Raw genomic sequence first — 27,508 nt, 5'->3', positions numbered from 1 at the left:
TGCTTGCTTTTGTGCTTACAAGCCAGGATTCCAAATCAGGCTGAAAAACCCAGTCTTGTAGGCAAGAGCGCAAACCAGAGTTTTAATCCATTGTGACGGCAGATGTCGCAACAAACTGCAGTTGTTCGGGCATGCAGAAAAATTCAGTATCCCAGTTGTGCACAAACTCGAGGACTGGTTCTTGCAGCAAAGCAAAGTTTGTTTTTTACATACGAGCAAAGCTGTTGCCTGAACAGGGGTGATGGGTTCCTCTCTCACTACAAAAGCGAAGGGAAGAAATTATGGTGTCACTTTGGATGCAGAGCTCTCCCTCCCCCATTTTCTTTTTAACATTCACACTGTGCCTTTATATGCTTGCAGTTGTTTCATTTGATTCCGTGTGTGATAAAGGAGACTAGAGTCTATGACAGCTGTTACTGCTAACCTAATATTAGTTGGTCTTTAAGGAGCTACAAATACCCAGGCTTTGCTTTTTCCTTTTCTTTTTAAATAAACAGTGACTCAAACTCTATGCAAGACAAAACTATGCAAGTATCACAAAGGCTTTCTGGTGCAGGGAAAACTTCTTTAGACCATCTTTCCAGCGCAGGTTGTTCAATTTCTCCTCTCTCCACAGCATCTTCAAGAACTGGAAAAACGTAAGCCTGATCATTCCAGAGCCAAACATTCCCCAGCCGCTGAAATGCCTGTTGCTTCTACCAACTCCGAGACAGGTAACAGCGTGCTCCTATCGCAATGCTTCATTTTAGGATTTTTTTAAATTACAGATTTTATACATAATAGTAAAAAAAGAAAGACCCGCCTTGCTCTACTCCTTAAATATTCAAGATGTGGTTTTCCTGGAATTTCTTCTAAAATGCTATAAGGGTTTCATAACACTCTGGGGCAGCCAATGAGGTGGGTGGGCAGGAGATAAGAGTTGCCAGCTTTCAGGTGAGGCCTGGAGATCTCCCAAATTACAACTGATCTCCAGACAACAGAGACTAGTTGCTCTGGAGAAAATGGCTCCTTTTGGAGGGTGGACTCTGTGACATATCTTGCTGGGGTCCCTCCCCAACCCCTACCTTCCCCAGGCTCCACCCTCAAATCTCCAGGAATTTCTCAACTTGGAGTTGGCAACTCTAGCAGGATATTCTAGGCAGATAAAAGTCACACAGTGCATAAATTAATCATGGAACTCCCTGCTACAGGGATAACGTGATGGTCATGATCATATGTGACTTTAAAAGCAAGTTAGACAGTTTCATTGAGGATAAGTTTATCAACGTCTATTAAGTCACAGTGATGAAATGGAATTTCATGTTCAGAGGAATTGTATCTCTGGTTACAGGCTGGTGGGGAGGCCTTCCAGAGCATGTGTCCGGCTACTGTGTAAAACAGGTTATTGGACAATGGACTATTGGGTCTGATCTGGCAGGGATGTTCTTATGTTCTCAGCTTTTCACTGTTTGTGACTTTTTTTGATAGAATCATTGCCAAAAGAGAATAGCTGCACATACATTTCCAGAAAATTAACCCATATTCCACAAAACACTTGCATTTTCTCTCTGTTCCTGTAAGCTGCTAATTTGTGTAAACAGTGCTTTTCGGGTCTTTAGATAATAATAAAATGGTTCTGGATTCCAACATGCTTGATTCTACCTTCTAAACATGGTGCTGGGAAACTTCTTCCTGCTCCCAGCAGATGGAAATTAACTCCTGCTACCCTGCTTGGAAGGAAAGCAGACCACAGACAACTTGAAGATAAAAGCCCCTTGAGATCCCCAACAGTAGCAAAGTGAAACTGGAACCTCTTCCTTTAACGAAGCTGGAGTTGGTTCCCAGTTTCTTATTCGCAGTTCCTAGTTCCTTATTCAAGCTTCGTCTTAGTATTCTAGGTTTAGGTTAAAATATCACACACACACACCCAGTCTCTTGCAAGAGCCCAACTGAGTAATAGCCCCCTGCCCTTCGCAAAATCTATTTTCCTGACTTCACTCCTCTACCCCCTTCCAGCTGTAATTTGCCAAGCAGGCAAAACTCATTGGTAGCATGTGAGGTCTATATGTTTCTTTCTCTGGACCAATAGTAACTTGGGGTGATCGTGATGGAAGAATGTCTGAAAAGGGATTGTATGTGAACACCTGTGTGGATATTTGCTTCCTAGACGCCCCATGGAGTTTCATTCTGCAGCTTTTATTATGAAAAGAAAATGTACTAACATTTTTGGATCTCCACCCCCCCCCCCTTCAATGCATACAGTTTGACTAGCTTTATTAATAAGTCTCGCTTAAGTGCCTTTTCTTCATTAAATTCTAAAATATCACTGGTGAGAGAAACAGCAGGGTCTCTTTACTGCTCCAAGCTGCAGAACATTGATTTTCAAACTGATTATGGGAGACCTGAGGATTTGCTAGTAAACTTTCGGGGGCTCTTCAGTGAGAAGACTTCGTCAGCTATTACCGATATCTTGAGGTTTGCTTGCCGTTGTTCTGTTTCCCTTCCACTGCTTAGCTGTATTGCAGAACATGCTTTCAATTCATGTTGGCTTGATTCAGACATAGCATGAAACTATGATTTAATTAAGCTAGCTATGTGTAGCTAGCCTGGTATAGTAGTTAGTGTCAAACTAGGATCTGGGAGACCCAGATTTGAATCCCGGCCCTGTCATGGAAGCTTGCTGGGTGACTTTCGCAGTTGCTTTCTCTCACCCTAGCCTACCTCACTAGGTGGTGATTGATAGGATACAATAGAGGAGTGGACAACAATGCTGGAAGTTACTTTGGGTCCCCATTGGGGACAAAAGTGGGTTATAAGTATAAACTTAAATGTTATTGTCTAAATGCAGGCCACTGCTTTAGTTATGGTTAAAGCAGGATCTGAAGCCATGGCTTGCTTCCGACAGAACATGAAACATGGTTTATTTTAACTATGCTTAGTTTGTGAAATGAAAGTCCACCTAGTAAACATCCTTTAAATCTTGATTTGCCTCATCAAATATTCACTTCTTCGCCCTATCTCCCCCTGCGGACCAGCTGGTATCCCAGCCTGCTTTTCAGGAAGGACACTGCTGGAGAATAAGTCAGAATTCATATATCACACAAAGCCATAGTAAAGACTTAACTGTGGTTAACAAACCATCTTAAAACCGTGGTTTCAGATTGGAGTTTGACAGACTCTAACCATAATTAGCAAAGTGGCCGGATGATCACACTAACTACAGTTAATTTAATTAGATCCAGAGGAGTTAGCCATGTAGTCTGTAGTCGCAAAATAGTTAAGAGTTCAGAAGCACCTTTAAGACTAACAAACTTTATAGTAGCATAAGCTTTTGAGAACCACAGTTCTCTTAATCAGATGCATCTGATGTTGCATCTGATGAAGAGAACTGTGGTTCTTTGACATCTGATTCTGTGGCATCTGATGTTGCATCTGACGAAGACAACTGTGGTCCTCGAAAGCTTATGCTACTATAAAGCATAACATGTGTAGAGCGAGATCACTAGGGATGTCCTAAGCATGGCTAAAACCTTTTCAAAGACCTGAGGAAAGAGGCTGAGGTGGATTCACCAGCTCTGGCTTTCAGCTCAGCAGGGAGTAGAACCAAGGGAAAAGAGGTGAACAGAGTGGCATTCAATCCCCTTCCCTCTGTCTGATGCCAAGGGAAGGTGCTGCATCCATGGTGAACGCTGACACACAATGGCTACAGTCTGGGACCTGACATCCCGGAGCTTTAGTCCAGCATCTTTCAAATTTCCTTGCAATATTTGAGAAACCAACTAAGCCACTCTTAATTTAGCATCCTGTAGGATGGTTAATTCTCCAAGAAGCCAGAAGTCTATCCTATTCCCTGTAGCTTTAAAGTTACTCTTTTTGAATTCTTTTAAAAAAATTATAGTCTATCTACACATCTTGGCAGTGTAGTTGTTTTGCTGGCATTTTTCCCCCAGTCATTCCTCAAAATCTTCTTGAATTCCTGGGCTCAGCCACACCCTGTAGCAATGAATTCTGCAGATGCCTTAGTCTGTGAGCAGGTTTGGTAGTACATAATCTGATTCATAGATCTGATTTATAATTGCTTGATTTAGATATTCCGTGTGGGTTCCTGACATGCTGCTCCTGTGATTTGCATATCAAACATCTGGCCAATGGACTGGTTCCCTCCCATATGAACGTTGCTTATAGCATGACCCAAGCAAAATGGGAAGAAGCAAAAAGAAAGCAGTTCTAAGGTTGATGGGTGGTTAAGAGACAAGTTTTGCATGCTGGCTGGTGGGGGAATAAAATCAGAGTCTATTCATGGTTGCTTTCAGGTTTGGAATACGCAAGGGGTATTGTTCAGTGGCAGAGCATCTGCTTTCCCTATAGAAGGTCTTGAGTTCAATCCCCAGTGTCTCCAGTTGAAAGGACCTAGTAACAGGAGATGTGAAAGACCTCTGCCTGAGACCCTGGAGAGGCACAGCCAGTCAGAGTAGACTATATTGACCTTGATTGACACCAGGTCTGACTTGGCAGAAGACAGCTTCATGCATTCATTATCTTAGGTCTGGGGCTACTACAGCTTGGTGTTGGAGCACCTGTATTGCATGCTGAAGGTTCCAGGTTCAAACCTTGGCATCTCTGGTTAAAGATCAGGAAGTGGGTCATGTAAAAAATCTCCAGCTGAGACCCCAAAGAAATGCTTTCAATAAGAGAGGCGGGGGGGGGGGGCGGGAGAGTTGAATTTGACAGACCTATGCTTTAACTCTGTGGAAGACAGCTCCTTTTTTCCCACGTGAACGTATTACAGTGAAAATCCCTTGCTCATTGCAAAGAAGGGCTCAGAATATGTGTTGGATTTACGACTCAGCGCAGGGTTCCATAATGGATTGCAATATTGCTCCAAGATTTTTAATTTTTTTAAAAAAATAAAAAGCTCTAATTCTATGTTATCCCTATAGCATTGTAAGGTGTTGCAAAACGGGAGTCTCTAAAAGTGCTCTGACATCGTGCTGCTTGTCTTGAGCTAGTGGCATCAATCCAAAAAGGTCAATCTATGGTATTGCTAAATAGATTTTCTGCTCATGTCCACCAGAGCTTTAAGATTTACTGCACATAATATCTTCTATTTTGGTGCTTTCAATATGCTGGAGCAAGCCTGTAATAAGCCTCACTTCCCCTTGCTGTGGACCTGTCATCACATGGCTTTACAGGTATATAAAGTGGAGTATAAATAGCTTAACTACAAGATTGAGCAGCACCAGCTTCTTTTATATTGGACCATAGAGCTTCTCCCATGCCTACCTTAGGCCAGTCCCAGCTCAGGAAGTGTACTGTTCTTTCTACAGCTGCCAACTCCAGGTTGGGAAATTCCTGGAAATTTGGGGGCAGGGCCTGGGGAAGGGAAGGACCTCAGCAGGGTATTATACCATGCAGTCCACCCTCCGGAGAAACCATAATTCGAGGGAGGGGGGTAATTCAGGCCCCATCTGGAGGTTGGTAACCCTAATTCCTTCTAAGGATCAGGAACATTTCATTTTCAAAAGTCTTTCTGTTGATATCGAGGGCTGTTTACTGGTGTTAGTTAGGAGTGTGGGTTCTGAAAGAAAAAATGCTTTCTTGTGGGTCTTTGAGGTTTGTGGTCTGGATTTTTATTATTGTGCTGTGAGTAGTTGATTTCAGTGGGCTTAGACTGGAGTAACTTTGTTTAGGATTGCACTATAAATCTCTTTCAAAAAGCCTGCTTGGTTCATCTGGATTCTTTTTGGAGGGGGTTTGGAAAGAAAAGTCTCTGGGTCTCTCTACACATTACTAAGTACATAGGGATGCTCACGTGCAGGACTGTAGGTGTAGTCCTTAATTTATGTGCAGGCTGTTCTTGCTCATCGCACATGAATGCTGCTTTCACAGGAGCCCCCTTTATGTTACTGCATCTGCAAGTGATTCCAGAGGGCAGAGAGCCAATTCAGCTCTGTTTTCGCTGCAAGAACAAGTACTGTAGGCTCCTTTGACTTGCCAATTTGCATTTTATTAAGGTGTGAGAAAGTGTCAAGATCTGCATTTCAATGAATAAATGTAGGGGAAACTGGGATACTTTTATCAGTTGAGGTGGAACTGGGGTTGACAGGTCCCTATACCCTCCTGCTGGGAGGGTTGGAGACCTAGCACTTACCTCATGCTGGCAGCACCCCGAAACCGGCATGATGACATCACTTCTGGAAGTGACGTCACCGTGCTGGCCGCATGAGCACTCCTGTGCTCCACATGGGACCAATTCGGCCCATATAGGGCCCAAATCAGCCCAAAATGAAGCATGGGAATGCTCCCATGGCTGGTGCAACAATGTCACTTCCGGAAGTGATGTCACTGTGCTAGTTGGGAGAGCGCACATGGCATGCATTCCTGAGGTGCCTGTCAGTGGCGGGCAACCTCTGGGAGCTTGCCACCTCCTGCTGACCACTGGTGGGGCAGCGAGCAAGGTGGCAAACCCCCAGGAGTTTGCTCGCCACAAGCGGGCACCTGGGAACCCTAGGAGAAACTAATATTGAATGTATGAATGTATTCCCATGGAACAAATTGGCGTGTGACTGTCTGAGCGAGTGCATAGAAAGTTGGAATGAAATGAGGTTCACTTGAGCATCCCTAGGTAATTAGTAACATGTAGAGAGATTGTCTGTTGGACTTACTTTTTGAAGTGTTTCTGCTAGTTGTTTTGATTCTGCTGTTTTTAAAGTTACGTTTTGCAGATTCATTGCTCATCTTGGACCCTGATTTCTTGGGGAGAAATGTGGGGTTATGAATATTTTAAATAAAATCAAAATGGTTTTGGGTTTGGATAGTTAAAATGTCTTATTTGATTTCTTACTCTTAGCTGCTGTGATCCCTTTGGGAATAGATGAGAACAATGCTATAATATCTGTGTTTTAAAAAATGTAAATTTTGCAGTATAGATATGTTTTTGGCCATCTTGTTTAGATCTGAGGATGCTCGTGGTCACCCATGCACTCACAGCTGGCAAGTGGGGGCACAAGTTGACTAAGATCAGATAGCCAAGACCACAGTGCCCTCCCTGTTCAAGTAGAGCTGCGATTCTCCCCTGGCTGATCTACTTCATGGCCCTGCAAATTTCCAGTCACCCACAGCAGTTGCTTATTATCTCTCCTGCTCTGTAAGCCTGTGATTGTTTGTGCAATTAAGTATCTCTGGATCTAGCGATTATGAAGGAGACACATCTTGTAATCCAAATGGTTCTGCCTAAGCCAGTTAATTGCATATGAAGGTGAAAGTGCCAGTCTTGGTGTCTGAGATGGAAGCAACAAAGACAGGTTAGTTGCTCATAAACAAATTGTCATGATGCTACTTCTTGAGTCTGAGCTTTGCTATTTTCCCTGGAAACTACAGATGTCTTGTCACTTGCCCACAACAATTCCTTTGCAACAGCCCTCCTTGCTGGAATATTAGCTGACGCATGCCAGCCTGTGCCCCATAATCCTGCCTTTAAAAATTCTGAGATTGCAGAGAGGCACTATCTGTTACACGCAGTAAGCCTTACTGGGTTAAATAGCTTTTTGGTCTAACCTGATATAAAATGGCTGTTCATGTCACTCAGGCTTCCCAAACGTTTGGTCCTGGAGGGGAATTCCACTCCCCCCCCCCCACAGCCCCAATCTCTTGTCCTCAAAAATTGAGAGGGAAATAGCCTTCATAGTAATGCTCCATGATTTTCCCTTAGTCTCATTTGTTTTTAACACAGAGAGTAAGGGAAACTCCTAGAGAGTCGCCCTGAAGCCCTGTCACATCCTCCTTAAACTCTTCTCTCCCCTGGCACTGCTCCCCAAATCTCCCAGCCTTTTCCTAGGCAGCGTTGAGAACCCAGATGTCAGTGCAAAGTATGTGCTCCCTCTCTTGCACAGCCCAATCTGTTATTTTGAAGGAGTCCTGGGTCTGGTGCCTGATGCGGGATACTGACAAGGCTCAGGCCTCCCTTTTGTAAAATTGGAATGTTATCCAAACTGGGAGGAGGAGTCTTCTTGGGAATTGGGGGACTTAGCATTAAAGGATACCCAGTGAGAGGAGGGTAGCTGAGATCTCCACCAGTGTATGCCAGGATTGTTCCCTTAGAGAAATTCTTAAATGAACAGGCAGATATTCTAAAGGAAATGTTTCTTTATTAATAGAGAATAAAAGGCAAATGCACAGAAAATCACACACAGCATACACACAGAGCTAACTAGAGGGAGGAAGAGGGAGAGTGTTATGATCCCTTCTTTCTCTTGGGTAGATTTTGCCTTTAAACTTTCCCTTACACCATCTGGGTAGATTGCTGCCACCAGGAATATTATATTCCAAGATATTTTATTTAAATTTTCCCTTAAGTAACGTGCTTAAGCATCGGGCTCCTTCATGGTTCTATGTGGCCCTGAGGATAGGAATGGGATATAGCAATGACAGATACTCTGGGTGGGATATAACAAAAACAAAGTAAACTTTTATTTTTTCAAGAAGCGTATCGGTTTCATAAGAGTAGTTCTCAATTCTTAAAGTTACTTCACTTAAACTCATTCACACAGATCTCTTCTAAAGCTTCACACACGTTTGCCTGCTTTTCCGTGACTGAATGTTCTTTCACAAACATACTCAGATCAGGTTTCTATACAGGTTATATTTCTCTCAGAAATACTTAAACATGCTAAGGCAGCACACAGCTAGCCTCTCTTTCCCTGACTCAATATTTCTCTCAGGACAACTTAAATTTACTCAGGCTGCACACAGCTTGCCTGCTTTTTCCTGAGTCCTGACTGAATATTTTTCACAGAAATGCTTAAACCTGCTCAGGCAGCACACAGCTAGGAGCTAGCCTCTCTTTCCCTGACTGAATGTTCTTGCTCCACTCTCAGTCTAAAACTGTTCACTCCGCCCACACTCTCAGTCATCGACCAATCATATCACTCACTCATCACTCTCTTTCACCCCACTCTTCACTTATATCACACCAAGCATTTAAAGACACATGCACACATTTACTTAAAATCATTACAGAAAGCATTCAGGGTAGGCTGATATTTACCAGTCTAGGAGAGGGAGGAAGTCTGTAGAGCAACCAGCGCTTCACAGCAAGAAGAGGAAGAAGGCTCAGACATGTGTCTGAGGGTGTGCATATGGATCCAAGGACACGCACATGGCACATGGCTGGGGGCAGTCCAGTTATAGTGCAAAACATATCCTGGGGCAGAATTACATCTTTTGCCTCTGAAACAATAACTTGATGGCTTATCCAGAGGTAAAGTGGGAAAGGCTTGATTGCACATGTCTCGGAGAAACTATAGATGAAAAGGGTGCTTGAAGTCCTATGATTACCAGATGGGAAGGGCTCATCAAGTCCCTGAATAGTCCTGATTGGGAAGGTGGACGAGGGAAGGTACAGAAGGGTATTGATGAGATAAAGCAGGTACTCCTGGAAGACCTCTTTGTTTCACTCTCTGGGGCATGGAGGGGCAGTTAGTCAATCTGACACACCTTCTGGTAGTTTCCCAACTCCAGCCGGGGTTTGAATCTGTTCTGCCTGGCCAGGCAGTGTTTTTTTGCTTAAGGTACATGAGGAAAGGGGGTTTATACTATTCCATTATACTATTCCCTTTTAGTAAAGAGAAGACTATCGACCTATTAAAGCTCATAATGCCCCCTGCAAATTAATGACTCACCAATAGAAATAAATCAGTAATAAATAAATAACAAATAAAACAAGGCAGGGCTGTCGAGGGTTGAGCCAATAGTAAATTCCCGTATATGTTTCCAATCTTGTGTGGTTATTGCACAGTAGCATGTATATCTCTGGCCTGGTGGTTCCCAATTCAACACACTGAGATGCTCATATTAGTAACCATGAAATAGGCCTGTGTATTGGGCAGGGATGGGACATATTGTTCTCTTACAGAATTGCAAGATGGATTACAGAAGCTGCTGCCTTGGACCTGGGCTGGATAGCAGAGGCACAGGGGCAGGGAACTGCCATTGGATGAGATATGCAGTTCCCACCCCCCTCACACACTTCTGCCGTAGGGTTATAAATCTGCCACCTGGTTTGGGTCTGAGGCAATTGTCTAAGCATCCCCTGTGCCCGATGGGAGGAGGTGTCTCTTTCAGTCTTGGTGCTCAGTATTAAGTATTGTGATTAGAAGCTCATAACAACAACTTTATTGAAGACTGGAAGCAGACAGACTGAAACCAGGCTCAACAGAAGATCAAGGAGTTTGGAGACTTGGCAGGTTTTTATATCAACAAAAAGAAGTCAAAGATATTATGTAAAAATATGACTAAGCAGAAACAACAATTATTAACGGAAACAACGGACTGTGAAGTAACAAGCAAAGTGAAATATTTGGGAGTCGAATTAACTGCAAAGAACATAGATCTATTCAAAAACAATTATGAAAAACTATGGACTCAGATAGAGAGAGACTTGATTAAATGGAATAGACTGAATTTGTCATGGTTGGGCAGGATTGCAGCAGTTAAGATGAATGTGTTACCAAGAGTAATGTTTTTGCTACAGACAATACCAATCATCAGAGACTCTAAACAATTTGAAAAATGGCAGAGGAAAATATCAGATTTTGTTTGGGCAGGCAAGAAGCCTCGAGTGAAAGTGAAAGTTTTACAAGATGCAAAGGAAAGAGGCGGAATGCAACTGCCCAATCTGAGACTTTATCATGATGCAATCTGCCTAGTTTGGTTGAAAGAATGGATGACATTAAAGAACAAGAAACTATTAGCCCTAGAGGGATATAAAAAAATATTTGGATGGCATGCATACCTATGGCATGACAAAGTAAAGGTCAACTCGATGTTCCTGCACCATTTTGTACGGAGAAGTCTATATACAATCTGGAAGAAGTACAGAATTTACCTACAAGAAGGAACTCCTTGGTGGGTGGTTCCATATGAGGTGATAGACCCGAGAGCTGTTGACAACGAACGACAATGTTTGACATACAAAGAAATAACTAAAATAGAAGCATCTAAACTTAGAATAAAGACGCAAGAGGAACTATCACCGAACTACGATTGGTTCCAGTATAGACAGATCAGAGATTTGTATAACTCGGACTCTGTAAAGGGAGGTATACGAACAGAGAACTCGGAACTAGAGCAGACCCTTTTTAAAGAGGACAAGAAAAGAATATCCAAGGTATACCAAGTACTGTTGAAATGGTATACCGAGGATGAGACAGTTAAAACACAAATGGTGAAATGGGCTATAAATTTTAATAAAGAAATAACAATGGAGGCATGGGAATACTTGTGGAAAACTACAATGAAGACAACGACATGTACTAATATCAAAGAGAACATTTACAAAATGATCTATCGTTGGTACATGACACCAAAGAAGATTGCGCTAGGGAATTTGAATACTTCTAATAAATGCTGGAAATGTAAGAAGCATGAGGGCTCCCTCTATCATATGTGGTGGTCGTGTGAGGTAGCCAGGCAGTACTGGGGGGAAATAATAAGAGAAATGAGTGAAATTTTACAATTTCAAATTAATAAGAACCCAGAACTCCTGCTACTGAACTTGGGAATGGAGGGAATTCCAGCCCAACACAGGACGTTGATATTTTATATGACAGCAGCAGCTAGACTTTTGTATGCGCAAAAATGGAAAGTACAAGAAGTGCCAACTATTGAAGATTGGACTTACAAATTGCTGTATATGGCTGAAATGGACAAGATGACAAGAAAACTGAGAGATCTGGACTCAGGGCAGTTCAACACAGACTGGGAGAAGCTGAAACAATACCTGGAGAAGAAATGGGAGGTGGGAGGAAAACTGTGGCAGTTTGAGAACTACTGAAGTACTGAAGTAGAGGGGGGAGACTTTACCGGGGGGAGAAGAGATAAATGTGAATTAATAAGCAGTCAGATTAATAGATTGACATATATATAGATATATATAGGTTAACAAACAGAATATAGATAGAAAATAATTAATTATAAGGATTAAATATAAGGATTGATTAACTAACAATATTTTCTTTTTTTTTGGTAAGCTTTGTAAAATGTACCAAACTGAATGTCTGAAGATACAGATGAGTCAAATTGATTGACTACGTGATGAGAGATATATAGAATTATTACAAAAAGATAGAATGAGTAACATATAGAGAATAAGTCAAATTGTTTGATCTAAATGAATGTATGATTTACATGGTTTATGATATATAGAAATATTTGAAATTGAAAAATGGGATAAATTGTTTATCTAAGATGGAAACAAAGACTTACAGTTTGGGCATATAATGTTAAAAATAGTTAAGGATGTACTGCTTAGAATAATGGAGAATATATATTTGTTTTAGATAGAGGAATCTAATAGAAGTAAGGGAAAGGAGACAAAGGGTTGGAAAGCTGTTGGAAGTCAACAAAAAGGGGGGGAAAGGGAGGGGGTTAGAGATGAAAAAATTGGGGAAAATTGAATGTAAATGTAAAAATAATGGATTCTAACCCAATAAAAATTTTTCAAAAAAAAAAAAATGAAACCAGGCTCAACAGGAGCCAATTTATATGAAAACCGGACCCCCCCTTTTTAGCAGCAACCAATACAAAGCAAGTAGCTAGAATCCTTCATTTGCATGAACTATATAAAAAGTAACTATTTTATATGTGATCTTTCTCTTGCTGGTCATTTGACCGTAATAAATCTGAATTTGGGAAAGTAACTATTTACAGCACAGTGACTGGATTATAAGGCAACAGTTATAATTGGCCGTTACCAGTGCAAAAATACCCAATAGCCATGTAGGCATCAGGAGCCTTCGTTCAGACTCAAGCTCCAGCAATACACAACACCCAGCTCAGGTCCTTAAAACCAGCTGGGTAGCATGGGAAGAGGTCCCTTACCACCTCGGCCAATTGGCTTGAATCTGTTTTTCCTTTCCTATGCAATTGCACTCAAACTGAAAAGCACTTGCTGCCCTAGAACATAGGAAAAAACGGGAATGAAAAGTAAGGTTCTGCCAAGCTCTGTCCATATAATGCCACCAGGCACTTATCTGGCCCTACCCTCACTCACCAGGTTGTGTTGTAATCTCTCCTTTTCTACACCGCCTCTTCCTGCCCTGACTCTGACCTCAACTAGGGAAAACAAGGGTATTTGTCGTTAATCTCTAGAATGCCTTTCTCTCTTTATGGAAGAATCCCAATCCACTCCTGTATGTGACACATGAAATACAGTCTAGCAGCTCCCGCCTTTGGGGAAGAAGGTTGTGGACAGTGTTGCTGTCTCTTTAAAATCTGCATTCAATCCATCCTGGTTTAGTGTAACCTTGGATGCAAATCTCTTCCCCTGTTGCCACAGAAACGAGGATGTAATAGAATAAGCGGGGCAGAAGGGGAGGAGTGGGGAAAAAATCAGTCAGGCATCTTAAAGAGATTAGAACACTGATGGCTTCCTGGGTGAAAATTCTGCAGTGAGTGGAGTTTGGGGGGCGGGGGAAACAAGGATGGGGTGGTGGTGGTAAAAAGATCCCTGTGTATCTTCCCTGAACAGGCAGTCAAAGATACTATTCTGTTCCAAGACCCCAGCCAGTACCATGACACAAATTATTCCACATTTTGGGATTATTGTTGATGACCTAAAACTAGACATTAAAGTTGCTGGCTGCTTGGGTTTGTGCTATTTACAACACATGTGCTATTTTGGGATCCACTCCAGGTCCTATCAAAACAGAGACGCACTGGATGTTTTTGTGTCCAGAGCTCCCAGTAATTTTTGAAACTTAATTCTCAGATGCCTGGGGGGTCTTGATTTGGATTATGACTGTAATACAGGGAGAGGGGGTTTACGCCTCCCCCAGTACCATCTTCCTGACCTGAAATGGCCCTGGGGAGCCACTGTCTGTCCCATTGGAGAAATGTACACATAGTCCGTCAGTTTCATATACATTTCCTTGACTGGGCAAGCAGCATCTCCCCTGGGGACATCTTGGGTCAGAGAAACGTCACAGAAACAGTACAGCGGTCTGAGTGAGGCCCAAGCCCCCTTCTGCCTTGCATGTCATGGACCTGGTGCAAATTGGGCCCCCCATGCATATGAGAAAATGCAGAACTCCTAGAACATGTCTGGTTGGACAGGGTCTAGAGCAGACTGAAAAGTACATAATGTTAATTGGCCCCTGCAATGCCAGAACATCAGGGTTTGCATAAAATGAATTAGATCTCTGACTGGCCAGAAGTAAGGAGAGACTTGGCTTGAATGTTTTGCTAATAGTTCCACCCCTTGTCTACTAAGCTTCACCCTTGAGCTATTTCTAAGGTACCTCTTGCCGTAAGCTGCTAGGCATAGCCCTATCCTTGCACATCTCCACCCTCTGAGCCTTCATATCTGAGCTTCAGGAGGACCTTTGTAGTGTAGTCCATTTGACTGTGAGCCAGTGTGGTATATTATTATTATTATTTATTTATAGTCCGCCTTTCTCACTGAAACCTAAGGTGGATTACACAATGCAAGTGAAATACAACATGATCAACTAGGACAGTCAATTAAAATCAATATAATCAGCTAGGATATTCACTAAGAAAAATACAATAAAGATCAACAGGACATTCAGTGAGCAAATACAATAGGATTTGGTAGCAGAAATTTTGAAAAGAAGCATAAAGCCGAGCACAGAGATGAAATCTTTCTGAAACAAAGTGTGACTATTTTACATGCAATGTTTAGAAATGTGGAGACTCCTCAATAGGAGCATGTCTACATCAGTAGACAGTACCCAGTAGTATAGTCCTTGTCCCTAGAATGTCATGTTTAAAACCCTGACACATTATCTTTGATTGGTTTTTGCAGGTCAATTTAGAAAGGAAATCAAGGCAGTCTGTTAAAGTAGCTTGTGAATAAATGGAGAGGGAGTGCCATTACACCCATAATCCTTGCATAGAATTAAAAGAGCTACTGAATTTCAGACTCTTTCCCCAACTTCATTGATTCTCAGATTTTTTTGAAGTGGAACCTACTACCAGTGTTTCAGGGAGTGCAGATCCAGGGAGGCAATAGGCATTAGAAACCATGTTGATTGCGTCCCAAGCTGCTGATGGCTGTAAGAGAGCCGCACCCCTGGGAATAAATGGGGTACAGGGTGCAGGACAGGGAGAAGGGAATGTAGAATCTCTGTCCTCCTTAGGACTTGGGAGAATGGGTGGGGTGGAGATGTGAAGGGGGGGGGTCAGTCTTCCCTTCCTGTAAATGGGCCCCAAGATGGAATGCTGAAGCAGCAGAGCTCTGCAGAAAAGCAGTTCACCAATTTGGGAATTATTTATTTGATTTGTACTTATTGGGAGCCATTGTTCCCCACCTCTCTAGTAAATAAAAGAGTATCCAAGGCAGCTATTGAAGAACAAAAAACAGCAATAAAACCACTGATTAAAAAAATTCTAAAATGACAAACAGCAGCATCAAACCCCAAGTAAAACAGCGTAGCATTCAGGCAATAAAATGAATAGCAGTATCCGAACTTGACAAAAACACACAATCTGTACCCTCTTTTTTTCCAGCATCTGGGCATTTAGGCGATGTGCATGTTCTAATAAACATGTTTGAGGAGGGGGTGAGGGAAGAAGGTGTGACCCTGATCCCTTCTCTCCTAAACACTGTGGTTAATAAAATTACTCCTTAATGGGAGATGATTTGAAATTTATAGGTATCAGCTGCATTCTCATCAGGAAGGCTGGAGTAAATAAACACTCCAGATTCTAGAATCCAATTGCTAAGTGCCTGGGAAACAGCAGGCGGGGGGGGGGGGGCTTGAATGTTACTTGTCACAGTCTCAGATTTTGTCACTTTTTTGACCATGCATTTATGGGGGTTAAAGTTTGGGTTTCATAATTTGTTTTCATGCTTGCAAAACACATGTGAATAGAGAATCCAGCAAGCTGTCGCTAGCCCAGACATTGATTAATTTTCAAGTATCTTTGGTCCCCGCTCCCAGTTCCATACACATTGGTTAAGCAACGCCGTTGTACACAAAATGCTTTACCTCCCTTAGCAAATTTCAGTCTCCTGTTCTCACCTTTCTGTCTGCCTGGCATACACCTTTTTGTATCTTTGTTCCTGATTGGCTGGCATTTTGAGAAGTTGCGTGGCCTCCTTTGCGATCATTTAGAGAGACAGAGAGAAGAAGTGGGAGGGAAATAGTGCGTGCAGAACACTGCCTTCCTCACCCTTGGTTCCCTTGCAAGACTAAACAGTGTCACACAGGACAGAGGTACCCAGAGGCGGTTGCCACAGCAGCAGTCAGGAAGAGGGCTCCTTCAGAATTTTTTTTCAGAAGACAGCTATGAATGACAGGCCAGTGGATGACCTGCTCTTGGAAGAGATGTTCCTAGCTTCTTCCCAAGAACTGGAGCTTCATAGAAAAGGTAGGAAAAATCCACCCTAAATCACATGGAAAGATGCCTTCTTCCAGCTACTCTACTGTCCCAGTTTAGCGCTCTGTGTGTGAAATATTTATCGGTGCTGATTCTGTGAAAGCAGTGAGATGTTGCTAGCCAGGGTGGGGAAAAACAGCCAGCCTTGCAAGTGAGAAACGGAATAGAGTCGCCAACACCAGGCTGGCAAATTCCTGGAGATTTGGGGGTGCAGAGCCTGAAGAGGGTAGGGTTTGGGAAGTGGACGGATCTCAGCAGAGTATAATGCCAGAGTCCACCTTTCAAGGCAGCCATTTTCTCCAGGGAAACTGATGTCTGTGGCTGGGAGATCAGTTGTAATTCCTGGAGATCTCCAGTCACCACCTGGATGTTGGCAATCCTAAGGGGAAACAAAGGCAGCGAGTAGAATAGTGTTGTGTCCTTCAGTTGTGTTCATTTTCTACTTTTCCCAACCCCTGATGTAGGGAACTGCTTATTCTGCAAGAGACCATTATTATGTTATGGCTCAGTTCAGACATAATGGGAAGCCATGATTTATTTTAATTAAAACCAGGATTTGCCATTACTGGTTTTGTCAACCTTTGTTCTGACCAGGTGTATCTGCAGCTCAAGGGTGGTACAGGAGAACAAGCTATGGTACAGTCAGGGTGTCTGCATCACAGATCCAAAACCATGGTTTCAGATTCTGATCTGTGGCAAGCCTGAGGTGCAACACAGCACTCTTCCTTCAGAAGTAGGCAAGTTGACAGTTACACAGGCATCTTCATCAAAAATCTATGCCATGAAGAATTCTGGATAACCTGAAAGATTTGTACCTATGTGCCTGCAGACTTTCAGTATATTATTATGCCAGTTGTTGTTGGTTTTGACAAGTATGAAATTCTGCTCTTTTTGCAGAATTCTGCTATTTTTTTGTCTCAGATGTTTTTGCCAGAATGGGTAATGGGTATAGCCACTTGCTTAGGGTGTGTCTAACTCCTATCTTTGTTACAAATGTGAAACCAGATTCACCTCTGCCATCCCCACCCCACTTTCTGTGCATACAATTCAGCCCTGAATCAGTAATTTTTCTTCCCCGTGTCTCCAGGCCACAGAGATCAGTTCACCTGGAGAAAATGGCTACTTTGGGGGGTGGACTCTATGGAATTATGCCATGCCAAGGTCCTTTCCCTCCCCAAACCCCACTTTCTCCAGGTTTCACCCTTGAGATCTCCAGGAATTTCCCAACTTAGAGCTGGGAACCCTAGGTACAGCCTAGAAATGGCAGGCTCCCCACTGCCACCCACCTCTTCCAATTCCATGCAATGTCATAAAGAATGAATGAAAAGAAGATCTTGTTGATTTCAGAAATGAAATAAGAGGACCATATAGGGGCAAAATATTGGGGCCCTCATCACCCCTGGGATCAGAAGCTCTGGGCAAAATGTGATTTATTTTACATCATGTTTTAGTTGACCTTGGAGAGCTTAAAAGGAACCTTTGTCCCAGTGCTGAAGAGCAAGGTGGCTGTCAGCAGACATGACCATATTGTGGCAATTGGTTTGTAGCCCAAATCAAGGGAAAATGTACCCTCGTTCCCCAAGCATTCCATGCTTAGGAACTGTTCCAGAGGGGCAGCCATGTTAGTCCATTGCAGCAAAATAAAACAGAAATCCAGTGGCACCTTAAAGACTAATAAAGTTTGCTCCAGCAGCATACAATTTTGTGAAGCAGAGCTCACTACATCAGATGTATACGGCGACGAAATTCTTTTTGCAGACTTTTAATCTCCAAAATCACAGAAAGTTGGGGGTAGAGGAGGAGTCGTAGAGGTATTGGGGAGAGATGTGAGTACCTGTGTAAGAAACAGGAATGGATATAGTTGTTACACAAAATTTGTTCTGTTGATGGCTTCTTCATCCTTTCCCCGTTTTCCATAGATCTATATTTCCTCAGTTTCCTTAGGGGAGAGTTGTGAGAGCTGAGCCTGTTGAAGTATGGATTATCATGCAGGTGTGCTCTAAAAGCCTAGCTACAGGTTACATTCATCTCATACATAATAAGCCAAGCTATACCTAATGAAAATCATGACGCTCCCACAGAGATAGGCAGAGGATGCTGAATAACAACAACAACAACAACATTCGATTTATATACCACCATTCAGGACAACTTAATGCCCACTCAGAGCAGTTTACAAAGTATGTCATTATTATCCCCACAACAAAACACCCTGTGAGGTGGGTGGGGCTGAGAGAGCTCTAGAGAGCTGTGACTAGCCCAAGGTCACCCAGCTGGCTTCAAGTGGAGGAGTGGGGAATCAAACCCAGCTCTCCAGGTTAGAGTCCCGCACTTTTAACTACTACACCAAACTGGGACATACAGGAGCTCCTCCTGGCCACTTTTTGCCATCTGTCTGTCATTTATCTCTCCTTTGACAACTACTTATCCCAACTGTCAGAGAAGGGAAGGAGCATGGAAATAAGCTACCAAAAGAGAGAAAAGGTAGGCAAGATAAGCACTGGACTAGCCAAACTGAACACATGAAGCTTCCTTACATTGAATCAGACCTTTGGTCCCACAGAGTCAGTGTTGTCTACTCTGACTAGCAGCTGATCTTCTGGGTTTCACACAGAGATCTTTCACATCACCCAAGCCTTTTACCTGGTGATGCCTGGGATTGAACCTGGGGCCTTCTGCATGCCAAGGAAGCACTCTACTACTGAGCCACAGCTCCTCCTCATGTGGCCAAGGGCTGTTGCTTCCTTATATGTTTTCTTTTGCAATTCCCTCTGTCCATCTGGGGCATCAAAAGCCAGTCTTGTATAGTGGTTAGAGTGTTGGACTAGGTTTCTGGGAGAATCAGGTTTGAATCTCCCCTTAGCCCTGGAAACATACTGGGTAACCTTGCGCCAGTCACACACTCTTAGCCTAACCTACCTTACAGGGTTTTTGTTGTGAGAAAACGGAGGAAGGGAGATCAATGTTCTGAGCTGTTTTAAGTCTCTATTTGGGGGGTGGGGGGGAGCAAGAAATAAATAAATGGAAATGCATAATCTTCAGAACTCTTAGCAGTTGGAACCTGGCACGCATGTAGCTACTTTGGACATGATGAATATCTAGCCAGGTGCTCTCATTCCAGAATGATCATCCATAGCATCCTCTGAAGACTCGTTGCTTGTCCTGTTGCCTGGCTGTGAGCAAAACCTCCGTTCCACCCTATATTAATGAAAGTGTCAGTGCAGGGATGAGGCAGCTGTCCGTGGCTCTTTGCCACAGCCAAGCCAGGACTACAGATGCTACTTGTTTTGCCAGAGCTCTGCGTGAATGCACTGCCGGGCACGGTGCCCACCCTCTTGTGCTCCTTTCTCCTCTCTCAGGAAGTGTGGGGATTAAGGGAGGGAAATGGCAGTTTGAGCCAGTTTATGCCAAAGAAGTAGGGCTGTAATCTTCCATTGATTTTTAGCTGGGAAATTATAATCAGCAAAGGCTTGAATCACTCATGAAAATCATCCCCCAATTAATCAGTAAGTCTGAAATGGACAGAGGCCCCATGCACAGATGAGCCTCTTCATGCTCCCCCCTTCTGGAGGGAGGAGAGCTTTAACTGGGCTTTTCTTTTCACTGGTATTCAAATCTGAGGGAAAGCTTGCAACCTGAACTACGCTGTGATCCGTCAGTCTTGCTGGCCATGAATAGAACCTTACCCGGGGGATCTAACTTTCCTGGTTTCGCTGCCTGCTTTTGTGTGTGTGTGTGTGTGTTGTGCACCTGGCAGGCAGGCCCCAGTGTGTAGCTGGTAAGTTGCATTGTTTCATGTTGGCACTGTTAGAGATGGCTTCCCTTTATTTCATTTGCTGCTGACATTCTCATTTTCCCCTTTGTATCATTATTTGATGGGGACTTTTCATCTTCTATAATGATAATAGACATGAAGGAAAGAGAGATGAATCTATTGCATTTTTATCCTGCCTTTCCGCAGGCAGTGTGTGCGGTTCTTCCTTCCCCATTTTATTTATTTTACTTCATTTACATCCCTCCTCAGTGGGGACTCAAAGGGGCTTATATTGTTCTTCTTTCCTCTATTTTATCCTCACATCAACCCTGTGAGGGAGGTTAGCCTGACAGTGTGTGACTGGCCCAAGATCACCCAGTGAGCTTCCGTGGCCCAGTGGAGATTTGAACCTGGGTCTCCCAAATCATATTCCAACACTCTAGCCAGTACACCACGTTGACTCTTGTTTTATCCTTCCAATAGTGTGGTGCTGTGGTTAGCAAGTTGGACTAAGATCTGGAATGCTCAGGTTCCGACTCCCGCGGTGCCATGGAAACTGTTTGGGTGGCCTCAGGCCAGCCTCACGCTTCCTCTCAGACTTACCTGCCTCACAGAGTGGTGGTCTTAGGATAAAATGGAAGGGGGGAGAATGATACTCTAAGCTGCTTTGGGTCCCCATTGAGGGTCCTCATCTAAATAAATAAACCCTGTGAGGCTGAGAGGCTGTGAGCCGAGCTACAAGTGATGCCTTACACAGGTTGGACTCTTGTCAGCTTCCCTCAAGTTTTGATGGGAAACGTAGGCGTCCTGGTTTTACAGCTTGGCTCTCCATTACAGCTGCAAGACCGGGATGCCTACATTTCCCATCAAATCTTGAGGGAAGCTGACAAGTGTTCAACCTGTGTCAGGTGTCACTTGTAGCTTGGCTCTGTGACTGGCCTCACATCACCCAGCGAGCTTCGTAGCAGAGTGCAGATTCTGCTAGATTCCCCATTTCCTAGTCTGCCATTTAAATGGTAAAATTACCACTTTAGATAAAATTACATGATGACCCTTAGTTGAATGATGGTAGTGTGTGGCTTTTAAAATCTGAATCTGGGACAGGATCTAATGATGATTGTGGAGGGGTTCTGATATGTTACTGGAGTTGAAAATATTTTAGATTTCCCAATTAATGATTTTTTTTTTAAATTCTCCTAAAATTGAAAGTTGGATTTCATTAGCTAAACGGTAAGCAATTTCTAGGGTTGCCAACTTCAGGTTGGGAAATTTCTGGAGATCTGAGGGGTGGAGCCCGGAGAGGATGGGATTTGGGGAGAGGAAGGACTTCTGCGGGGTATAATGTCAAAGAGTCCACCATCTTAAGCAGTGATTTTCAACAGGGAAATGGATCTCAGTCACCTGAAGATCAGGGCCGATTCCAGATGACTAACCTGAAGGCGCTGCATGCCGCCATGTTCCGGATCGCGACGGGGAAAACGCGAAATATCGCGTTTTCTCGCGCGAGTTTGGCGCGACGTCACGCCAAACTCACGCGAGAAAATGCGATATTTCGCGTTTTCCCCATCGTGATCCGGAACATGGCTGCATGCAGCGCCTTCAGGTTAGTCGTCCGGAATCAGCCCAGTTTTAATTCTAGGAGGTCTCCAGGCCCCACCTGGAGGTTGGCAAACCTCATTATTTCTTTCTTTTCTCTCCCCCCCCCCCTTTCACACACACATGAGACACAAAGTTTCCTTTAACATTCTCAGAAAGATATTTTGCATTAAGCTTCTTGTAATATTTAAGTCAGACAACTGGACAATTTTTAAAAATCCTTTAATTACTGCCAGGCCCAAAGGGTTTAGGGAACTTATTTACACTGCATTGAGACATACTATGATTCCTTCTCTTCATTTATCTTCAAACATTATGTTTCCTTTGCACAAAAAGCATCTTTCCTTGGTGCCCAGTTTGGGTTTTTGCAGACTTTGCCTTGAGGTTTCACTAAAGGCAAGAAGTTGTGAGGCAAGTTAGAATAAAAACAGCTCAAGCCTCAAGCCACTTCAACTAGACTAACGTCATGAAAGTACTAGAAGCAAAAAGTCACGCTCTTGTTTGCTCTGAAGGTCTTTCCCGCCCGAATCCCCACTATTACGGACGCTTGGTTGTCCTTCCACGTTCTGCCAGAAGCAGAATTCTAGCAGCAATTCCTGCTTTATTTAATTAGGCATGCTGAGAACTTCATGGTTCACAGGCTCACCAAAAACATCTCAAACTCCCTTGGTTACATGCCAGGCAGGCGCTCAGTCCGATCACCCCAAGGTTCATGGTCCTATTCCTTTACCCTCATCTCGTCCCTTGTTGGGGCAGCATGCAATGACCAGCAGGAAATCATGCTCCTACTTTCCCCCATGGGGCTTGGATTTCACTGGCCAGAATATCTAGAGTTGCCAACCTCCAGGTGGTGGCTGGAGATCTCCTGGAATTAAAACTGATCTGCAGAGATCAGTTTCCCTGCAGAAAACAGCTGCTTTGGAAGGGGGGGTCTGTGTGGCATTCTACCTTGCTGAGGTTTCTTTCCTCCTTGCTCCCTGCCCTCCCCAGGCCCCAGGCCCAAAATCTCCAGGTATTTTCCTATTGGGAGCTGCCATGCTTTACCCTGACAGTTCTGCCTTCTGTGAGCATGTGGTCTTCAAGGCCTGAAATAACTGATAGTTGTGCTGTTGGCCAATTATCTGAATTTCTTTTCTACCATAACTGTAAGTGGAAGTTTGTTTTTTTTAAGTTTGAGAAATACCATTTCCTCTGAAGACTCTTGGGTGAGCAAAGAAACCGAAGGAGATTGAGGTGGGAGTTGGATAGCTTGGGCTGTCCAATTGAAATGCCTCAATTAAGGTTGCTTACTCTAGGTTGAGAAATTCCTGGAGATTTGGGGGTGGGGCCTGGGGAGGACAGAGTTTGTGGAGGGAACTCAGCAGGGATGTGATGCCCTTCAGTCCACCTTTGGAAGCAGCCATATTCTTCAGGTTAGAGCCCAGTAGCAACTTAAAGACCTACAAGCTTTCCCGAGGATAAGCTTTTGATGGTCAATCTCCATTCAGATATTTGATGAACAGCACTTGACTTCCAAGTGCTTATATCCTGGAAATCTGATTGGTCTTTAAGGTGCTCCTGGACTCAGATCTTGCTCTTCTACTACAGACCAACATGGCTACACACCTGAAACTATTTTCTCCTGGGGAACTGATCTCAGTAGTTTGGAGATAATTTGTAATTCTAGGAGAACTCCAAGCTCCACCTGGAAGTTGGCAACCTAGCCTCCATGATGGCCCTTTTGGAGAGCTGAGCCAAGTTCCTCCCACATTCATTCCCTCTAGGGCAGGGGTGGGGAAATCATTTGGTCGGGCCCATAGGGCTGGCGCGTCCATTAAGGTGGAGCCAGCAGCCGCCTTGAGCACAGCTCTCTGAAGAAGGTGCTGTGGCCCATGCTGGCCCACGATGACCCCCCAGCCTGACCTGGCACTAGTGCCGCAGGCTGTGTACCGCAGAAGCAACCAGGCTGTGCCTGTTGCTTCGTGCGCTTGCATCCCCAGCCCAACCCGGTGGCAGAGCCGTGGGACGCACAGTGCAGAAGCAATTGGGTTGTGCCTATTGCTTCGTGCACTTGGTGGGTATCGGACATTGGGAAGGTCAGTTTGTAGCCCCTCAAAGTAGCTCCCAGCAGACATTCCCATTTTTGCCACTGTGAAGAGAAAATGACAGGAAAGGGAAGGACCCATGGATCATGCCTTTCCTGGGGTTCAATCTCTCTGAAACTTGAGGGGGGGGGGGTCTTCGGAGGACAGTGAGGACTATGTCCCCTGCAAATTTGGTGGGTATTGGACATTGGGAAGGTCAGTTTGTAGCCCCTCAAATCAGCTTCCAACAGACACTCCAGTTTTTGCCACTGTGAAGAGAAAATGACTAAAGAGAAGCAGTTCCAGCCATCACATTAGGGGTGAGTTAATTAAATGTTTGACCAAATATAGCAGGGTAATTTTTAAGTTGATAATTTTGTATGGCCCACAAATGATGTTATAAATATCCCAACTGGCCCTTGGCAGAAAAAGGTTCCCTCCCTACCCCTGCTCTAGGGCAACAGGATATTGTTACTGTCTCTAATAAATAACAACACTGCCCTTGTTTCTCTACACAGCCATGCAACAAGTCTTGGACAACCTGAGCGACCTCCCGAACTCCATGGGAGCAGGTGATCTGGACCTCATCTTTCTCCGTGGCCTCATGGAGAGTCCAATAGTAAGATCATTGGCTAAGGTACAGTTAATTGGGGGAGCTGGGCCAGGGACACTAGCTGAACTGAGCCTACAGCTTCAATTCTACCGACTCTTGCCCAGGGTTGGTTCACAATCCTTTGTTTCCCCAAAAAGGGCGCACCAGTTGCCTCCTGGACCTGAGTCACCACCAGCAGGGTCTAGGCTGAGCCCCTATGCTGTGGTTGCAGTGGCTTGGCTTGGACCTGGCCAGCAGAGGCATGGGCCCAGGAGGTGATACCCGTCACTTGCTGTGCCAGTGATCTCTGGGAGCAAGCTGGGCATGGCTGCAGTGCATCAGTGCCGTCCTCCTTGTGCTGCCATAGACAGCCACTAGGTGGCTTGGTATGAGATCCATCCCTGCTCCTACCACATCCTTCTTAAACTTGCCCTGAGTGCATTTTGGGGTCACATACTTTAGGTGGGAATGTACTGCCTTTCTCTTTTCCCTTTTCAGCCCAAAGGAGTTTCTATATATTTCTATATACACATATACATTTCCCCATACTTTGAAGGCAGTTGTCCTACAAAGCATTAGAAATTATTTATTTGGCACATCTTCAAGGTCTTGATTTGAGCAAGGTGTTCTCAGTGCAGGTCCCACGCAGCCTGGAGTAATGTGAAATAGCAACAAAGCAGAAGAAACCTCTGGACATGTGTCAAGGACCTTTCACAGCACCAAAGAGCTGGAAGAGTTCTAATGGCTTGTCTGCTCCAAAATCCTGGCCACAGTGAGATATCTTATACCTGGAAGGTGTCCAGGGATGGAGATTCCACATACTTCTTTGCCAGTTGACTCCATCATCTTTAGGAAGACCTTAATACTTCACTAGAGACCATTGTATTTAAGATCATTGTATTTAATCATTGATCATTGTATTTAAGATCATTGACAGGCTGTATTGTAGTTGTCTTCCCCCCCCCTTTTATATTCTCCCTGTAATCATAATGTCTAATTGTGCTTTTCATTCCTCAGCATCTTTTATTTTTAAGAGACACCCATGTCCCTCCATGAACTGTTGCTTCACTTGTGGATTCCTTGGAGTTTTTTTTAACCAGTCCAATGCACGTCAGTGTTTTTGGATGACATGCACCTTTTCTGTTTGGAATATGCTTTCTTCTATGAAAGGCTTGGTTTTGGCCTGAGTTGGTAAAAGTTCTGGCTCCTCTTTGATTATCAAGCACAGCCTTGAGACATTCAGTGTGGTTCTAAACACAAGGCCAGACCGACTGGGAGAGTTCAAGGAAGGAGGGGAATTTTCCCCACCTCCTTGTCTCTGAACAGAGTGTAAATTGTCCCTAAACTTCTCTCTGAGGATCAACACAGCCTCACAACTAGAGATGGGTACAAACCGCATTACGAACTTCAAAAACCCATGAAATTGGCGATAGTGCGATTGCAATCCGGCGGTTCGTGATTGTCCACGGCCAACAAACCAGTGTTCAAGAGAGGCCTGGTTCAGTGCATTCGGCCATGGTTCGGGAAGCCAGACACTCAGGCGCCAGCAATCAATTCCCCTGGCAACGGAGCCAGGGAAATGCCTGAACTCTGCGCTCCTTCTGTCGCCCTGGAAACCCGAATGGAAGCCCAGCTTACCTTGATCAGCAGGTCTTCCTTCCAACCATGGAGCTGCAAAGCGGTTACAAGTTGGGAGAAGGCCCCCCCGGGGGGGGAGAGGGAAGGGGGTGTCCTGTAGCTATGGGCACTCCAATCTCATCCCTGCAAACCCTGATAGGCAGCTCTGATGGCCAAACACAGACCTCCTGCGTTGCTCAATGGGACCTGTGCTTATAAATAGCCGTGGGCTCCCAGGCTGGGTTTCACTTTCAGCAAGCAGTGGAGTGGGACAGAGCTCTTACTTGCCACTTGCTAGCCTTTGGGGAGAGAGACTGAGAGTATAATTGAGCTTGGATTTTTGTGGGAATTTCCTGGGGGCCTTGGATTGGAGAGGGTATAACTCCAGGATCCCTTTTGCAATCTTGTCCAAACTTGGATGATGGCTGTAGGAAAGCCTGCAAAACACTCCTTGGGAATATGGGCTCTCTAAGTGCCGCGGGGGCCGTTCCGCGCCCCATGAACCACGAACCGGTTCAGCAACGGAAAATGTTCATTGTGGTTCGCAACTTTGGGATCGTCATCAGCACCGAACCGCAAACCGCTGGTTCATTAAATTTTTTTGGTCCGTGCCCATGTCTACTCACAACCAAAATGAGTTGGGGGGTGCAGATATGAGAGAGAATCAAGTAAAGATGCCTCTTTCCCCCTCTTCTGTTTGTAGCTTGTGTAGAAAGAAGAGAGGCGAAGAGGCCATTTTTCTTGCTTCATGCCTTATTGTTGCTTTAGGCCACCACCACCCCACCCTGGTATTATGGCATATCTTGCTTGAGTGGCTCTCCTGATCCTCAGAGAGACAGACTGCTCAATGAAGAAAAAGTGTGTGTGGGTGGGGAGATTTACTATCCCAACTCCTTCCACAAGTTCTTCTGGTATATCCAGCCCCTAGGCAGAATGGCTTTTTCCTGCTTCAAAATTCACAAATTTTGATCAAGAAATTTAGAGTTCACAATAGCCTTTACATTTGAGGCAACTATCACACAATTTTGACGGCTTTAGACCAGGGATCCCCAGCCTTTTTGAACCAGTGGGCACCTTTGAAATTCTGAGGCAGGGCGGTGGACACAATCTCAGAATGGCTGCCACAGGAGGCGGAGCCAACCACAAAATATCAGGGAGAGAGGTTATGCATAACCCTAATAATGACTCTTTGTCATTTCAGGCAGAAGCTCAGTTTAACAGGATGCCTTTAAAATTAACATGTACTTTAAATATATTTTCTTACATACGCCTTCAATTGCACAGTGAAGATCTTTGTGCTGTGGTGGCAGCTGCTGATACAGCAACTTATTAAAAATCTGTGCATCCAAACAAATCTTCCATCTACTGGGCAAAAGCCCCACATGCCTGCGCCCTCTGGCGCCAGGAAAGGTATCAGCATCCACCATGATGTTGGGGACCTTGCTTTACACTTTGACAGGCTCTCTTAATAGATTTGATTTGGCAGGCATCAAATATGAGATCTTA

The 27,508-nt window shown here is 44.2% G+C and overlaps 1 protein-coding gene across 1 annotated transcript in view; it reads left to right on the top strand.

Moving 5' to 3' along the window:
• The window catches only part of MPP2 (MAGUK p55 scaffold protein 2), a 67,100-nt gene that overhangs the window by 6,232 nt on the left and 33,360 nt on the right, over positions 1 to 27,508 (top strand). Inside the window, exons 2-3 of the mRNA XM_054992218.1 lie at positions 617 to 713; positions 24,312 to 24,430. Of these exons, the coding sequence (XP_054848193.1) occupies positions 683 to 713; positions 24,312 to 24,430 (150 nt within the window). The 5' untranslated portion in view covers positions 617 to 682. The remainder of the gene's footprint in view (positions 1 to 616; positions 714 to 24,311; positions 24,431 to 27,508) is intronic.

Source organism: Eublepharis macularius, chromosome 12 (assembly GCF_028583425.1).
Source record: "Eublepharis macularius isolate TG4126 chromosome 12, MPM_Emac_v1.0, whole genome shotgun sequence".
In the NCBI taxonomy this organism is placed as follows: Eukaryota; Metazoa; Chordata; class Lepidosauria; order Squamata; family Eublepharidae; genus Eublepharis; species Eublepharis macularius.
This window is presented reverse-complemented; position numbering and strand designations above follow the sequence as displayed.